An 18824-nucleotide genomic window follows, 5' to 3' on the forward strand; every position below is an offset into this window, starting at 1 on the left:
TGTTATATTTTAATAGATCGGACTTTTAGGAACGCGGCGATACCAAATATGTTTATTTTTTTTATTTTTTATTTATTTTTATTTGGGAAATGGGGAAAGGGGGGTGATTTGAACTTTTAATATTTTTTTATTTTTTTTTTATTTTTAAACTTTATTTTTTTTTTTTTTTACTTTTACTACAAGGCCCCCTAGTGTACTTGACCACTAGGGGGCGCGATCGCCTGTACTAGGTTCAGCCATAGAGCTCTATGGCTGAACGTAGTGATTTTATGCACTTCCTATTACATCCTGCCTGAGGCAGGATGTAATAGGTATGCATACACGGCCAGCACAGGGGTCTACATTAGACCCCTGGCTACCATGGCAACCGATTGGCACCCTCCGATCTCGCTGCGGGGGGCCCCGATCGGCGCCGGAGGGGGGCGCCCCCCCTCCGATCAGCTATTTAAGCACTGCGGGCGCTTTGCCCGCGGTGCTTAAAGGGTTAAACGGCCACGATCGGCAAACTCGCCACTCGTGGCCGTGAGAGCAGGGACCTGGCTGTAATATACAGCCATTACCTGCTCTCTTTCAAGCCAGCTCACTCCGTGAGCTGGCTTGATTCCCCCGCAACCGACATATGACGTATATATACGTCATATGTCGTGAAGGGGTTAAAGGGACTTAGAGTAAAAAGGCAAGGTTTGAGTCTGTTTTTGAAGGATCTAAAGTGAGGGCCTCTCGAACCGTATAAGGAAATGATTTCCATAGAGTTGAAGCTGCATGGCTAAATCTTGACCCCAGGATGCTATCCTGTCTGCCACTGCTGTGCCACAATATTTTATAGATGTGCTACATTTTTAACGTAACTGACGTGTTTTTGTGACATTGCTCTGTTGCATACCTTTGAACAATATGAGGGAACAATATTGTTAACTTTGAGGTGGCCAAAATTGACTGGAAATTACTGGAAATTAATGTTATTGAGGTTAAAAATACTGTATGAACAAAAACAGGTCCAAATGACTTGATTTTAGCTTTTTTATCAATTAACAATATGCATATCAAAACCAAAACATGGGGTCAGCGCACATCCCTAGTTTTAACTCGTTAATGAATTGAGATTGCAGTGTACAGAAGTAGTTCAGGCCATGTAAAACTGAATAATACATTGAGCTTGCAGTGTACAGAAGTAGTTTAGGCCATGTAAAACTGAATAATACATTCCAAAAAGCCTTTATATCACTGTGTAATAAATGGTGCAGCAGTGTACATTTTAAACAGTTAAAGAGTACTCGGTTATCTGAGCCAAAGTACAGATTGTAATGATAAGTTGAATATAATTAGATATTATTCACAGAGAAGCAATCGCTGCATGTTAAGCAATCAATCACTGATTCAATCAATCATTTCCTAATCACAGAAGAGTATTGGATGATCTGCTTTTTTATTGTTTAGGGAAAACAGCTCCCAAACCAACTTTAGAGATGACTTTTTCTTACAGTACCACAAAATACCTTGTAAAGTCAGGTATAATGAAGATTTAGAGTTTATATACGACATTATACAATAGGCAATTTATGCTTCTGCATTTAACCATTATGAATACTCGGTTCTTATTTCCATAATTCAATCTGTGACTTCTATTTTCACAGATTTTCCAATACTGTCTATTATATACTGTACAACCACCACTAGCATTATCATCTATAATTTTTTTCTTAAAATGATGGATATAACCAGTGGTATCTACAGATATGGAGCTGCAGAACGGTCCAAAATTCAAATAGGGGAGCCACACTAACTGCCACTACAAACACTGCCGAACATCTCCGGACGGGACTTACTGCAAGTTGGTGTGGCTCTCCTATTTGAATTCTGTATTCTCCCCAATCCTGGAGCCACCAATAGATATAACACTGTTCTATTCCTGCGACATCCAGTATCACAGATCTTTAGCCATTTTCAGTCTTTTGAAACATGTGTACAGATTTTATGTATTTTTTAAATCTGTTTAGCAACCATGGACCCAGTATATCTGTGATATTACAGTAATTAGAAAACCAGCAAAGCCACCAAACTCAGAGGCTATTAAATTTTGCTCAAATGCCTCATAATTTTATCCACATAGCCCAAAAGATAATATGTTATATTCAAGAAACAAACCCAGAAAGAACATTCAGTCTTTTCTTGCTGCGAAGGGGGCGCTTGCCTGTATTCTTTTTTTAGCTTACTAGTGGTATATCAATTTTTACCGTTTTATAGCATGTCATTTGGTATTACGATAGCCATCAACTTGGGAGACCTTTAAACTTTGAAAGTCATTACAAATTATCTAAGTTCTATTAGGTTTTGACAACATAATAATAGACCAGATGTACTAAGCTTATAAAATATAGAGTGATAAACCACCAGCCAATCAGATCCTAACTGCGATCACAGGCTATATTTTAAAAATGACAGGTAGGAGCTGATTGGTTGGTGGTTTATCACTTTTAAAGGCTTTGTACATCTCAGCCAATAGATGGAAATACCCTAAAGGCAGAGAAATACCATGTACATACCACTTTTCAATATGTACTATTGATTTTCTCTGCTGTAGTGCTGCCTGCGCTAGCTAGCGTAGCTGTGTTTTTGTAGCAAATACAGCAGTTATTATATGTAGTATTATATCCTATATATTTTTAAACACTGTTTTGGGATCATCTCATTGTTATTCGTAAGTACATTATTAATATGAGCTAATTTTATTCTTGTTTCATTGTCTTAATCAGTAGTATCCTTCAGAATCCCTGCTCCGCCTCGGTCTGCAGGTCTAATAGCTTCTGGAGTATTCCTCTTCAAGGGCCTTATTTTGGTTCACTCTTTCTGACAAATTTCTTCTTAGATGGACAAAACCATGGGGTTTATTCTAGTTCATTCTTTCTGACAAAATCCTTCTTAGATGGACAAAACCATGTGCACTGCAGGGGGGCAGATGTAACATGTGCAGATAGAATTAGATTTGGGTGAGTTATTTTGTTTCTGTGCAGGGAAAATACTGACTGCTTTATTTTACACTGCAATATAGATCTCACTTTGAAGAAAAACCCCACCCAAATCTAATTCTCTCTGCACAAGTTACATCTGCCCCACCCGCAGTGCACATGGTTTTGTCCATCTAAGAAGGATTTTGTCAGAAAGAATGAACTAGAATAACCCCCTTTGTGCACTGCAGGTGAGGCAGATGTAACTTGTGCAGAGAGAATTAGATTTGGGTGGGGTTTTACTTCAAAGTGAGATATTGCAGTGTAAAAATAAAGCAGTCAGTATTTTCCCTGCACAGAAACAAAATAACTCACCCAAATCTAATTCTCTCTGCACATTTTATATCTGTCCCCCTGCAGTGCACATGGTTTTGTCCATCTAAGAAGGATTTTGTCAGAAAGAGTGAACTAAAATAAGGCCCCAAGTTATTAAGTAGAATCCTCTCCATATGTGAGAGGTTATTATCTATACTTGTTCCATTTACTCGAAGATTTATGCACAGTATACAGAAGTATTATTCTATAGACAAATGAACAGACATCCTAATGTTTGTGTTGTTAAATGGGAGGGTCTGTATACTAGCTGGCTGCACACTGAAAGTTCTTAAGCATGAGGTCCCTAACATGTACTTGTTTTGCATTAAAATTAAACATAACTAAGCTTATTTTTTGAATGCCTTATACATTGAGGAAAAAAATTCCTATTATATGCAAGTACAGTATACCTGGCCAATAAAGCTGATTCTGATTAATACAGAGTTATCTATAGAAAGAAAAGAGGTATAGAGAGCGCTTTTACACCACCAATAGTTTGTCAAAATACAAAAACAGTACAAATATTTTTTTTAAAAAACCAGTGTGCTTTTTATTAGATAATTTTCACATCTGGAAATGGTATCCTTTTCGGAAATACAAGCAACAGAGTTATCTATGTTAATTGTCTATGGAATTGGTATGGATATCATATTCTGCTGTCTAAAGTTTTTTTTTCCTTTTTCCCCCCAAAAAGTACAATTTGTATTAACAGTTGTTCTTGTATTGATTTGTTCCCAAAAAATAATGCAGCAGTGTATCTTCAATGTTTATCTGTGCATTTTCTATATCTTGTACCCAATTCCCATCTATCCATTGTCCTGTTTCCTTTTCCACAATACCCACGTTTTCACATCTGGTCCAGCCCAGTCTAATAACTACATTACTCTATGCCTTATGGTGAATCATCAGTTCCAGCTTTAGTGTATAGCAGCCTTCATACTTAGGAACACATAGAGAGGGCTGTGATCTGTCTGTTGGGCTCAGCAAAGACCAAACTTCCTTGCAGGGATCCCTGGTTGATACCACTGGCATCTCTTTTCTTGGAAATAGCCACACCTAGCATCCACAATATCCATAGGCGTGTACACATTGAGTGTTAAGGGTGCAAAGGCACCCCCTAATTCTGTGCCCCCACCTTCACACTTATTGCTGCTAGTAATACCAGCAATACCTGTTACATTGTCATATCACTACATATGTGTGTCATCCAGATATGATTTTGATTTTATTTGCATGTACTGTTACACAGAGTAATTAGAAGATTACAACTGAAATAGGCAGGATATAATGGTGTGGCTGAGAGACATTTTATATTGTAGGGAGTGCATGCCTGATTGGCAGTGTTAGACAGACCCAATGGCGGTGTTAGACATGCCCAATATTTATTTATTTATTAACAGTTTCTTATATAGCGCATACATATTCCGCAGCACTTTACAAAGCATAGTTATGGGCAAAAACACATAACGAATTACAGCACAAGACAGTTTCGGACAAGTACATGGTTAATATGGATAGTTGCATCAGGGGACAGGACACTGAAGCAATCATCAGGGTGGCAGAGGTTTATATATTCTAAGAAAGGCACATGAGGAGAGAGGGCCCTGCTCGTGAGAGCTTACATTTTAAAGGGGAGGGTTGGACAGACAGGGGTGACACATAAGAGGAAGAAGTGAGCATAAACAGGTTAGGATAAGAGATTGTAGGGTTTTATGCTGGACGGTGGGAAGAGGTCAGCTTAGTCTTTGATATTTTAAGTCTAAAAAAGCGCTGGGTCATCGAAGAGTAGATAGCAGAGAGAGAGTTGGAGATATGAGTGAGGATAGAGGGAGAGAGATCAGGAAAGAAGCAGTAGATTTCAGTATTATCAGCATAGATGCAGGGCTGTATTAACAATGGGCCTGATGGAGCTACATCTCCAGGCCCACTCTCCAAATAGTAGCTGAGGGCCAGGGCTTTCCAACGAGCCTGGCCCCGCATTGCTAGTCCCATGGGAACCGGAGATACCGCTAGGCAAAGCTGGAACATTTTCCCCATAGGATAACATGGGTCAGTCTAACACAAATCGCTGGGCCTTCAATCTGATACCAGCCTGGTCCATATGGGTTCATTGGTTCTAGAGATATTGAGGGTAAACAGATTTTTTCGTTTGTGAAATGTAATTTTATGGCTGTTCATGTTGTTTGAGGACAGATTTCTCTGGAACCAAACGGCCCAGTTTCACAATTATTTGAAAATCATTTGAAGCCCACATGTAAATGGGTCAGTTGGTTCCGAAGATATAGCTGGTTGTTTAAAGGGAGGGGGGTAGTTTTCTCTCCTCCTCATACCAGAAAATGCAGGGACTAGACTGGTGTAAAAGGGGCCAGCCCGAGTAAATCCCTGCATTTTCTGGTGTGAAAGGAGTATTATTTCAAATAGCCGGGACATGCATTGCTTTGAATACAGCCGGTCAGCCCCCTGTTCTCTGCCCGGCTGTCAATGGCTGTTATTTCTTCCCGGCGGTGGCTGTCCCCCAGTTACTGCAAGCATGTATTCCCCCTTGGCAATGAGCATGAAATCCCACATGGCAATGAGCATGGAACCCCTGGCAATGAGCATGGAACCCCTGGCAATGAGCATATAGGTAAGCAGCACTTATGTAGCATAATTTTTAATAGGCATTATGGTGTTTGGCATACTACGTAATGGACATTATGAAGTGTGGCTTAACATGTAATGGGCATTATGGTGTAATTTTTAATGCGCAATGCCCCTGTTTATGAAGCATATTGTGCATTATTGCTCAATCTGTTTGGTATAGTGTGTATTTTGGCTCAATCCATGTGGTATAATGTGAATTTTGACTCAATCCGTGTGCCATAGTGTGAATTTTGGCTCAGTCGGTGTGAATTTTTGCTCATTCCATGTGGCATAATGTATAAGAAGTACAGTATAAGGGGGTTACTATTGTGTTGCATGATTTGTATAAGGGGTATACTGTATGGTGTGGTAAATTTAGGTGACCACATAAAAGGTGCTGAAATGTTGTCTACCAAGTTTTGGCTTTCAGTATTTTAGGACATAGGCATTATGCGGGTGTACCTTTGGAGGGCAACCACCAATATATCTCCCTGCATTTTTCCTATGCCAGCCCCCTGCTTTTTCCAGGCATATATAATTAGTTGAAAGTATTTACACAAATAGAGAAACACCACATAAACACTGGTCACGCTCCCCATATTATTAGGTGCTGGCCAAAACCCCTATTATTGCACATAATAGGCCCTTGATAATTTTCAGCTCCAGGCCCATTTAGACCTTAATCTGGCACTGCATAGATGTGATAGTGGAAGTCAAGTGAGCAAATAAGCTCACCCAGATAGGGCGTATAGAGATAGAGAAGAAGAGGGCCAAGAATACAATGTTGGGGGACACCTACTATTAGAGGTACAGCTGGACATTTTCAAAACTGACACTGCAAATATAAGCATTAACAGTGATAGTAAAAGTTATTTGCAGATGTAAAAATGATGATATTATGGTTGAATAGCCAGATTAAGCAGCCAGGAGTAATATGTTGTGAGAATGAATTGATCTCACTCAAACAGTCTTTGGTTTTCTCAGTTGTTGTTTTCTGTCCTTCTGTTTCACTTCAGTGTAACGCCAGTATAACGCTGCAGTTATATTTAAATTATGACGCGCTTTAAATATGATGCACTTCAAAACTATTATGCACACAGCTAAACCATGCACACAGCCTATACGGCCCACAGCCAATAGGTGATGCTAGGCACACTGCTTGACAGTGCACCCCCTATGACGATATCCATATATCAAACTGACAATATGCATCTGTGAGTTTGCCAAGGATATAAAGTATGTATATATATATATATATATATATATATATATATATATATATATATATATATATATATATATATATATATATATATATAGACAATCCAAATCTGCCGGCACTCAATGTATAAGGGAGCAAATAAACAGCGGGCCCCGGTGCCCAATGAAAAATTCATACACAAACTCCAAAAAGAATGGCACTCCGGAGGCAAGAATACAGCATATAAAAAGCGTGTATTAAGAATTCAAGCTTTCGGGGTTTGATCCCCTTCGTCAGGATACACTACAGCAAAGAAACACCACACCAAACAAACATAAATACCTGATACCTGAAGTCTCTCCGCCCTCCGCCGTCCACTGCACAGGGAGCACGCAATCACCGCCGGAAGTCGGGTTCTAGTGACGTCATCGCACTGGGAGTGTGCTGAGGCGCCGTTGCTAAGCAACAGGCACCGCTTGCGTTTCACTCAGCGTCCATATCGCCACCATCCACGCTTCCTGGTAGCGTCAGCAACCCTGCAGACAGGCAGAGAGGGGGACAAAAGCACATAATACATAATGAATAAAAACAAACAGAAAGGCAAACCAATGTGGGACATAATACATAAAAGAAGGAGGAGGGGAGAAAAACACAGAGAAAAATGCATACATATTAAAGTAACTGACGTGTAACAAAGCAGCAATCAATGATAGACATACTATACTGCAATCACGTAACAGCATTCCAACATATTTTATCATTTAACCCATTAGGGTGAATTGTATTTAATCTGAAGATCCAGCGTGATTCGGTGATAAGCAGGCGTTTAGCCCTATCACCGCCACGCAACGACTCTTTGATGTGATCTATGATAAAATATTTGAGTGAGGACAATGGATGTCCAGCACTCTTAAAATGGCGTGCCACAGGCTGATCTACAAATCTACCAGACAAGGATAGATCTATAGCGGACCTGTGTAACGCCATCCTAGTGCGGAAGGATTGGGTAGTCTGACCTACATAATAATGGCCACAAGGGCACATTAAAATGTAGACGACATACTCTGACCTGCATGTCAACACATGACGAATGTCATAGTGTTTGTCCAGATGGGGATGCTTAGAACTTTTACAGGGCACCAAGTATCTGCATGTGGTGCAGTTATAACAGCTGTAACAGCCAGGAGGTTTAGTGTACACATTAGGTGCTCTAGGAGCATTTATACCCGTGATGTCTGCTCTCACCAGACGGTCACGAAGGTTACGACCTCGTTTGAAAGCTGCCAGTGGACGTATTGTTTTAAGCACAGGTAAATCTGGATCATTTTTTATAATGGGCCAGAGGGCCTTGGATGCGTATTGCAGAACCGGACTTGCCACAGAATATGTGCTGGTCCATGGGAGTATGTTTTTAGTGTTTTTGGGCCTGGTTTGAAGTAGATCAGTGCGAGCAGTGGAAAGAACTTGTTCTTTCTGCTTGAGTAATAGCTCATAGTCGTAACCTCTAGCACAAAATTTGCCCACCAGATGATCCAATCTCTCAGGTAACAGCAGCGGATCGCTGATTAGCCTGGCCACTCTCAACATCTGAGACCGAGGAAGGCCCCGTTTGAGAGCAGGGGGGGTGATGGCTGGAGGATAGCAGAAATGTGTTTCTGCCAACATCTTTATAATATACATCAGTTGACAATTTGTTGTCAATAATTGACACGGCCACATCCAGGAATTGGGTGGTAACAGTATTACAAGAATAAGTAAACTTGATAGTAGAATCTATAGCGGACCTGTGTAACGCCATCCTAGTGCGGAAGGATTGGGTAGTCTGACCTACATAATAATGGCCACAAGGGCACATTAAAATGTAGACGACATACTCTGACCTGCATGTCAACACATGACGAATGTCATAGTGTTTGTCCAGATGGGGATGCTTAAAACTTTTACAGGGCACCAAGTATCTGCATGTGGTGCAGTTATAACAGCTGTAACAGCCAGGAGGTTTAGTGTACACATTAGGTGCTCTAGGAGCATTCATACCCGTGATGTCTGCTCTCACCAGACGGTCACGAAGGTTACGACCTCGTTTGAAAGCTGCCAGTGGACGTATTGTTTTAAGCACAGGTAAATCTGGATCATTTTTTATAATGGGCCAGAGGGCCTTGGATGCGTATTGCAGAACCGGACTTGCCACAGAATATGTGCTGGTCCATGGGAGTATGTTTTTAGTGTTTTTGGGCCTGGTTTGAAGTAGATCAGTGCGAGCAGTGGAAAGAACTTGTTCTTTCTGCTTGAGTAATAGCTCATAGTCGTAACCTCTAGCACAAAATTTGCCCACCAGATGATCCAATCTCTCAGGTAACGCTGATTAGCCTGGCCACTCTCAACATCTGAGACCGAGGAAGGCCCCGTTTGAGAGCAGGGGGGTGATGGCTGGAGGAGGCCTTAGGGCTGTTGAAGTGTTTCTTAACCAATATCTGGACAATTTGACCTTTAATCATCGGCTTTTCCTTAAATTGCTGGGCCTTACGTTAGAGCGTAATTTCTTTTTGTTTGATGGTGGGTATTACCTGCAGCTGCGAGGGTGCGCCATGGGATCCGCGGTAGCACCCTCGTATGCTAATATCTTTATGTTCTACGAGGAAGATTTAATGTTCCTTAATTGCCCTGAGGTCAATAAGCATTTACTCCTGTACACCCGTTACATAGACGATATCTTCGTGCTATGGACGGGTGGGCAGGAGGCTTTTGATAAGCTGATGTCTGATGTAAACTCCAGGGATTCTACTATCAAGTTTACTTATTCTTGTAATACTGTTACCACCCAATTCCTGGATGTGGCCGTGTCAATTATTGACAACAAATTGTCAACTGATGTATATTATAAAGATGTTGGCAGAAACACAGTTCTGCTATCCTCCAGCCATCACCCCCCTGCTCTCAAACGGGGCCTTCCTCGGTCTCAGATGTTGAGAGTGGCCAGGCTAATCAGCGATCCGCTGCTGTTACCTGAGAGATTGGATCATCTGGTGGGCAAATTTTGTGCTAGAGGTTACGACTATGAGCTATTACTCAAGCAGAAAGAACAAGTTCTTTCCACTGCTCGCACTGATCTACTTCAAACCAGGCCCAAAAACACTAAAAACATACTCCCATGGACCAGCACATATTCTGTGGCAAGTCCGGTTCTGCAATACGCATCCAAGGCCCTCTGGCCCATTATAAAAAATGATCCAGATTTACCTGTGCTTAAAACAATACGTCCACTGGCAGCTTTCAAACGAGGTCGTAACCTTCGTGACCGTCTGGTGAGAGCAGACATCACGGGTATGAATGCTCCTAGAGCACCTAATGTGTACACTAAACCTCCTGGCTGTTACAGCTGTTATAACTGCACCACATGCAGATACTTGGTGCCCTGTAAAAGTTTTAAGCATCCCCATCTGGACAAACACTATGACATTCGTCATGTGTTGACATGCAGGTCAGAGTATGTCGTCTACATTTTAATGTGCCCTTGTGGCCATTATTATGTAGGTCAGACTACCCAATCCTTCCGCACTAGGATGGCGTTACACAGGTCCGCTATAGATCTATCCTTGTCTGGTAGATCTGTAGATCAGCCTGTGGCACGCCATTTTAAGAGTGCTGGACATCCATTGTCCTCACTCAAATATTTTATCATAGATCACATCAAAGAGTCGTTGCGTGGCGGTGATAGGGCTAAACGCCTGCTTATCACCGAATCACGCTGGATCTTCAGATTAAATACAATTCACCCTAATGGGTTAAATGATAAAATATGTTGGAATGCTGTTACGTGATTGCAGTATAGTATGTCTATCATTGATTGCTGCTTTGTTACACGTCAGTTACTTTAATATGTATGCATTTTTCTCTGTGTTTTTCTCCCCTCCTCCTTCTTTTATGTATTATGTCCCACATTGGTTTGCCTTTCTGTTTGTTTTTATTCATTATGTATTATGTGCTTTTGTCCCCCTCTCTGCCTGTCTGCAGGGTTGCTGACGCTACCAGGAAGCGTGGATGGTGGCGATATGGACGCTGAGTGAAACGCAAGCGGTGCCTGTTGCTTAGCAACGGCGCCTCAGCACACTCCCAGTGCGATGACGTCACTAGAACCCGACTTCCGGCGGTGATTGCGTGCTCCCTGTGCAGTGGACGGCGGAGGGCGGAGAGACTTCAGGTATCAGGTATTTATGTTTGTTTGGTGTGGTGTTTCTTTGCTGTAGTGTATCCTGACGAAGGGGATCAAACCCCGAAAGCTTGAATTCTTAATACACGCTTTTTATATGCTGTATTCTTGCCTCCGGAGTGCCATTCTTTTTGGAGTTTGTATATATATATATATATATATATATATATATATATATATATATATATAGTAGTCGACTGGAACAGAGGCGGCACTCAGCGGACTTGGTAAAAAACTTTTAATCACAGCAAAGTGGGTGTCCAACGTTTCGGAGCAAACGTGCTCCTTTTTCAAGGTGTACAGGACTACTACTGTTCCAGTCGACTACTACAGATTTACCTGGGAAGGCACCATCGGCAGCTGTTTATCATTAAGGCAAGAGTGCCGGGCTGACACCGTGGACTATATATATATATATATATATATATATATATATATGTATAGAGGTGCGCTCAGAAGGTAGTCTTACCAATCCACAATTGGGAAAATATAAAACATTTATTACGAACAGTAATACAATTAAAACATTTTTATAGAAAGCTTCTCATTTGAAATACATTATACAATTTCGTGGTGTGTTATTGTCATCAAATATCGTTTTGATCATAGGTGTTGAGAGATCACGCAGAACCCTACGCGTTTCGTCCACTAGGGACTTCTTCAGGGGTAATACACCAGGATCTATGGGAATTATGTACCTTGGTTCGATACACACGAAATTATATAGGGTGGCTCTTTTGAGAGTTATTAAGGGGAATGTGGTCACTGTGGTTAATCCGGTGACCTTGTGATAATCAACTTAGTGGTAGGTGTAATGGAATCAAATCAAGAAGCACAACCAAACTCCTCTCCAACAGAAAAATCAACTGCACAGTCAATTCTGAAACTGCAAGCCTCAGTCTTACACAGCGTGTAGAGAGATCTCTTTTTTTCTCCTTTTTTTTTCTCTTACCTTCCCATTTCTCGTCCTCCTCTTTAATCTCACTCTCCCGGTGTTTTATTATTTAATGCTCAAAACTGGGTCTGCTTTGGAAGTTTTGCAGAGTTTTCATTTAAGCCAATCCTCGGTCACTATAGGTGGTCATGTCAGAGAGTCCTCATGAATGTCCCTACTGCTGCTCTGGGGAATGGTATCATTAGATAGACAGCAACTAGCTCAGCATGCACTAAACCTCGACATGCAGACAGGTCAACATGACTGAAGGTCAACATGGGTAAGGTCAACAGGGTCATTAGGACGACATGGGGAAATTTGACAGTCAAAAGTTCGACATGGTCACAGTTTTTGGTCCTGAATTTTTGACACAGTCGACATGGACACTGCAACGTAGCACCACGTCCCTTCCTATGGCTTGCTACACTGGCCATGCTTTGGGCACGGTGCCTTGATACGCTTGGCACACTATTTTATTCTCCCACCATGCCCTAGTCGATGGAAGGGCATGAAATTCAGCCTGTAGGCACATGTTGGTTCCAAAAAAACATGAAAAACCCCATGTCGACATTTTGACTGTAAACTTTCCCCATGTTGACCTAATGCTTGTGTTGACCTAATGACCCTATTGACCTTCAGTCATGTCGACCTTCCTGCATGTCAACCTTCAGTCATGTCAACCTTCATGCATGCTGACCTAGTGGTGTCGACCTAATGCTTGTAGACCTAGTGAATGTATACAGCTCTGGGATCTTAGGATGGAAGGATTTGGGATGGAAGAAGCTGATACAGTATGTGGGGTGAAGCAGGATAACAGGAGCCAGAGCATGTCATTTTATCTAAGGGTAGAGATGACTAAAACTGACGACCTGAGTGTTCTATTACGGATTTCAGCCATGATATGACAGATGTACAGACTTTACTTTATCATGAGTAATGCAACATTTATTAGTGTTTTGCCCCAAAATTATAAGAATAAATTAAATGAAGGATGATAGACCCCTGGCTTAGCAATAATGGAGTGCAGTAATTTGAACTGCAGCTACATTTCACCTGTTTGTTGCTTACCCTGGCCTTGGAATTATGACTATAACTTTGGACTCTATTGGGGTAAATTTACTAAAATGTGAGTTCTATTGAAGATGGGATGTTGCCCATAGCAACCAATCAGATTCTACTTTTTATTAATCTAGCACATTCTAGAAGTATGGCCAACATCTCATCTTCAATAGAACTCTCATCTTAGTACATTTACCCCTATTTCTAAAATGTACTGCCAGCAAAATTGTTGTTCAGTATTTGCTTTGGATAGATGCAAGGATGTTAGTGTCTGCAGACTATATTTTATGTTATACAGTATGTCAGCAGAAAATGCTCCTTAATTGAATATCAGATCTGGCACGTTCCTGAAATATGTACTACTTTCTAGTACTGGCACTTTTTCATTTTACCATCTTGGAACTGATAAGTTGTCCTTTTTTTCTCTTAGCAGTAAGTATATCTAAACGATATATGGCTGAAAATGTTTGCCTGACAGTTATATAAGTAGTGTGATTTATAAAGCTTTACTGTAGAACTTTAAATAATCCAAATATTGCTTTTTAAGATACAGTAGTCCATTTAGTTTAAAGTAAGAAAGATTTTTTCTTAGAATTTTGGCCATGTGGACAGCACACATTAAAATGTATGGGAATAAGAGTGTAGTGTTTATTTCTAGCATGTATACAGTGATTTCTAATATTTACAGTACACCTTATGAAAAAAGCATAAATCCGATATGTTAAAACTCACAGTGGGCTAGATCACAGCTTCTCAAAGTCGGTCCTCCAGGCCACATACAATGCATGTTTTGCAGGTCTCTTCGCAGAATCACCTGTCGGGTGACCTACAAAATGTGAACTGTGTTGGGGCCTGAACACCAAGGTTGAGAACCACTGGGCTAGATATATCAACCTTCAAAAAATGATCACATGCAGAGTGATAAACAGCCAGCCAATCAGCTCCTAACTGCTATGATACAGGCTGGCTTTCCAAAAAATGACAAGTATGAGCTGATTGGCTGGTTGTTTATCACTCTCCACTTTATCACTTTTTGAAGCTTGATACATCTGGCCCTATTTGTGCAAAGAAACCGACTCAGAAACCCCATATGTGCATAAGGCTTTACACATTTCTAAATCTGCCCCCAGACTCCCATTGGCTAGTTACTCAGTGGTCTGGCGGCGGGCGTGAAGCATTATGTTGATTCATGGGTAATGTATGGTTCTAGATACACTCATCACACCCCATCCTCAGGGAAATCAACATTCACGTATATTACATACATGATAACATGATACTGTCTAAAATAGGTGGAGCTGCTTGTAGCGAGGACCACAGTATCAGTCACATACAGTAAAAGGACATAAAAGGAAAAATTTGATTATTTGTCTAAAACTTGGTAGGCATAGAATATGATTGTAAATGTGTGACACTATATCCTTATGTATACATATGAAGACATTGTTACTACTCTACTCACACAATAATTATGTTCGCCCTAAAGCAAGTAAATTGGGCTTGGAAGATTAGTTTAAATGTTAATTTAGAAATACATGACTTTAATTAAAAGTTCTCCATACCATAATGTAGAGGTAGTTACATATTATTTGGATTGTAAGGATGACATTTACAGTATCCCTGATATTATGCTTTGTATGTGTTTTTTTTTTTTTACCAGATTACAAACCAATGATCTGTTGTACTTTTTCTATTGTTTCTCATTTGCGTTTACTTGTCAATAGACATCACAATTTATTTAAAATATTTTTTCATTTTTTTCCACAGTTAAATGTTTCAATTATATTAAAAAGAAAGTCAATGATAATCTTTTGTAAAATATGTAATTATATCCTTTTAATCCATCTGTGACTTTACAAAACAATTAGAATTTAATATATACACACACGCACACACTTCTGAAAAGTTAGTGGAGCTCATATTTGAAGCAGATACTGGCAGAATATAAGTGTAATCAGTGGAATAAATTGTTTATAGTCATCTGGCCTGTAGCAGCTATCATTTGTTATCATGTATCATCCAGTCCACTCAACATGTTGCCCTTTTGGCTACATTGTTATTTAACACCTTTCTTGTTCTTTGTAGCATGGCCTGATTCAGCTCAGGGCTCTTCAGAGGATTCTGGGTTGTTGGGGTTACGATGTCGCTTTATTCAGCATCAAACTGAAATCTGCATCTAGACTTGAGCTCAGGCGGCATGATGATCATGAATGTGTCAAAACAAGTTAATGTAAACGCCCATTATTATTCATCTTAGTGTCTCACAAAGCTACACTAAACCATAACAGGCTTCCCCCTCTGTAAATACACTGGGATGATAGGTCTTGACAGCATGTGTCTAGGACTATGGTCACATCAGCTGTATTAGGTATTTCCTGACATGTGAGATAATGATGTTTGTATTCAGATGTCTGACTTGTACATACATTCCCCTATGCTAAAATTTGGAACAAGTATTTTTGAAATGCTACAGTATATGGTAATGGTGAAGATTAATCACAATACATGTGTTTTATGGGTGCAAGATGTACTAATTGAATGGAATTACTGAACATGTTCATGCTAACAGGTTGACATCTGAGTAGAAAAAGGACATGATGGGATGCAGATCCTCTGCCAGCAACAAGTATTCAAAGCTGTTGTGTCATGGTCATTTTTCCAAAGAAGCAACATCAACCTCAACTGACCTCATTGAGCCAGCTCAATTTAATATAAATGCATAAATATTTTTGTTCATGCAATTTAGGTGCCCATTTAATAAAGTGTCAAATATCGGCCACACTTCTGGTGTTCCCGAACTCAATTCCATCCCGTAATGTTGAGTTGTGAATGTGGTCTTAACAACATAGAAGACACAGCAATTGTGATAGGTGGAGGAGAAACTCTGGCTGTTGAAGAGCATGAACATTGACTGGTGATTCGTTTGGAAATTCAAGTCAAATACCCAATCATTGCTTCTCACGGCAACTAGATATGTTGAAAAATGGAGGATCAGTCAGTCTGTCCAACTGATTTTTCAGTTTTACTATAATCATACACACTTTAGTATGGAAGCCTAAATTGAAATGCAACATCTCCACCATTCTATATTAATGCAAAACTCCAAGACCCCACTGAACCACATTCCATATATGTGAATTAAACAAAACCTGCAATTTAAACAATCCTTAATGTCTTCATATGCCGGCAACCATAAAGAAAGAATATTAAATAGCAGGTGGAACCAAAGAGAAGCCTACACAGCCGGCATTTCTACTATACTAGTCCATGGCTTTGCCATAATCCTGGCAGCGGTGTAGCTAGGTGCTATGGTGCCTGGAGCAAGGACATATTTTGTCGCCCCCCCCCCCCCGGTAATGAATTGGGGGCGTGGCTAACATGTGTTGGCATGTTACATTTGAAAAGAAAAAATGTAAAAAATAAGACCCTATATAAGACGCTGTAACGAAATCTGCTGCGCTATATAAGACACTGTAACGGAATCTGCTGCGCTATATAAGACACTGTAACGGAATCTGCTGCGCTATATAAGACGCTGTAACGGAATCTGCTGCGCTATATAAGACGCTGTAACGGAATCTGCTGCGCTATATAAGACATTGTAACGGTATCTGCTACGCTGTAACGGAATCTGCTGCACTATATAAGACGCTGTAACGGAATCTGCTGCGCTATATAAGACACTGTAACGGAATCTGCTGCGCTATATAAGACGCTGTAACGGAATCTGCTGCGCTATATAAGACGCTGTAACGGAATCTGCTGCGCTATATAAGACGCTGTAACGGAATCTGCTACGCTGTAACGGAATCTGCTGCGCTATATAAGACACTGTAACGGAATCTGCTGCGCTATATATATGTATATACATACATACAGATAAAGAACAAAGATAAATACAGCACACAGCATGGCCGGGGTGGCAGCAAAAGCCAGAGAGATTCACTCTCTCCCTCTCCCCCCCCCGCCCCACGAATCCCAAACCCCAAGTTTATTATGTTTATTTCTATTTTTAACTACATTAATTACCTTATTGAAGGTAAGGAGTAACAGGGTGGCAGCAGCAAAACTTCTCCTCCTCCAGGGCGGCTAACTACAGCCAGCTCTTGAGGCTGATGACGCTGCTGTAGCCAGGGAGGAGGGGGTGAGGGGGTGAGGCTGGGAGCTATCTCCCTCCAGGACAGCCTTATCTCTCAACTGCACATTCACTGACCTTGCATGCATCCTTCCTGATCCCACCAGCGCAGTTCCCATTCCGTCTGTCTCACAAGTTCACCTGTGTGAGACTTCCTCCCAGGGCAAAGCATGGCCTCATGGGATTTGTAGTTTAAACGTTAACTGCTCAAAGTTTGAGCAGTAACATATAAACTACAATTCCCATGATGCCACTGTCCCTGCTGCTCTGACCTGCCAGGTGCCTGAGTCACAGGCAGCTAAATCTCGGCACCTCCACTCCGACTGTAAGTAACTAAACGCTGCAGCTGGGCGGGGAAGCAGGGCAGGGGAGCCGGTGGCACGCGGCTCCGGCGCCATTTGATCTCTCTGCGCCCGGAGCGCGTGCTCCGGTGGCTCCGCCCTCGCTACGCCCCTGAATCCTGGGACTGTTACTGGTTGCAAAGTTACTCTCACGTATGGCCTTCTAGCAGGGTACAGTACAGTATGTGTAACAAGAAGGGTAAGGGCACTATTTGGGATTTCAGTAGTAAAGAATTGTGATGTATTTTGTGGAATAATACTTCTATTCAGGGTTACAGTATGTATGTTTCAAAAACAATCTTCAAAAAAAGCTTTCTTTACTTAAGCCACAGCATAGTTGTCATACACTTATTTTAGTAAGATAAAAGGAAGTTTGAGTTTAAAAAATATATATAACGAGCTTTATCACTGATATTTAAATATAAAAAAGGTACTACTGATTTCTGTGATTGAGGTATTTTATAATTGATCAACATTTTAATAATAATGTTTGTTTGAATGATGCAAATTCTATTAAGTTTTTATTTTGATCAAATGCTCTTTAGTGGTGAGGAACAGTAATGTCAGGGCAGCAAACTGAAAGTATGCATGTGTAAGTAATTGTGACGAGATAGCGGCCATGGCACCAAGATCTTCATCTTTTCATTATTAAATTGTATGTTTCTGAGGTTAAACCTTTGCCTGTCAATATTATATTGGGGAGGCTGTGTAAAGATTTTGACTATTTAATGACTATTTTAACAACCAGATTGGCCAGTCCAAAGAAAACAAAGACAATACATGTACAATAGCTAAATCGCTGAAATAACTAAACATATTGGTGATAATTGAGAGGGATTCTGAGGTGAAAAAAAAAAGGGGGGGGGGATAAGAGAAAAGTGAGAAGAGATAAGATTGGTAATGTTAGTACAGGAGGTGTGTGTGTGTGTGTGTGCTGCTAACAGATAGTGTAGTGAGTGGGCACTAGCAAAAGTCAAATCTACTCTAGTTAGAAATGAGTGT

At 40.7% G+C, this 18824-nt stretch overlaps 1 protein-coding gene and 1 long non-coding RNA gene across 5 annotated transcripts in view; one reads left to right on the forward strand and one right to left on the reverse strand.

Annotated features, from left to right (window-relative positions):
• The window catches only part of LOC146058433 (uncharacterized), a 122076-nt gene extending 104415 nt beyond the window's left edge, over positions 1-17661 (reverse strand). The window contains exons 1-2 of the mRNA XM_083170713.1: positions 17652-17661; positions 17560-17609 (exon numbers count right to left, since the gene is read on the reverse strand). Coding sequence (XP_083026839.1) covers positions 17560-17609; positions 17652-17661 — 60 coding nt within the window. The remainder of the gene's footprint in view (positions 1-17559; positions 17610-17651) is intronic.
• An 85-nt stretch (positions 17662-17746) lies between these two features.
• The window catches only part of LOC146058847 (uncharacterized), a 36114-nt gene continuing 35036 nt past the window's right edge, over positions 17747-18824 (forward strand). For 2 of the 4 annotated variants that reach the window (XR_014470000.1, XR_014469998.1), the window contains exon 1: positions 17747-17806. This is a non-coding gene — a long non-coding RNA (uncharacterized LOC146058847). Of the gene's footprint in view, positions 18022-18824 lie in introns of all 4 variants that reach the window. The other 2 variants (XR_014469999.1, XR_014469997.1) reach the window with 1 other exon arrangement.

Source organism: Crinia signifera, chromosome 2, assembly GCF_055691185.1.
Source record: "Crinia signifera chromosome 2, ASM5569118v1, whole genome shotgun sequence".
Lineage (NCBI taxonomy): Eukaryota > Metazoa > Chordata > Amphibia > Anura > Myobatrachidae > Crinia > Crinia signifera.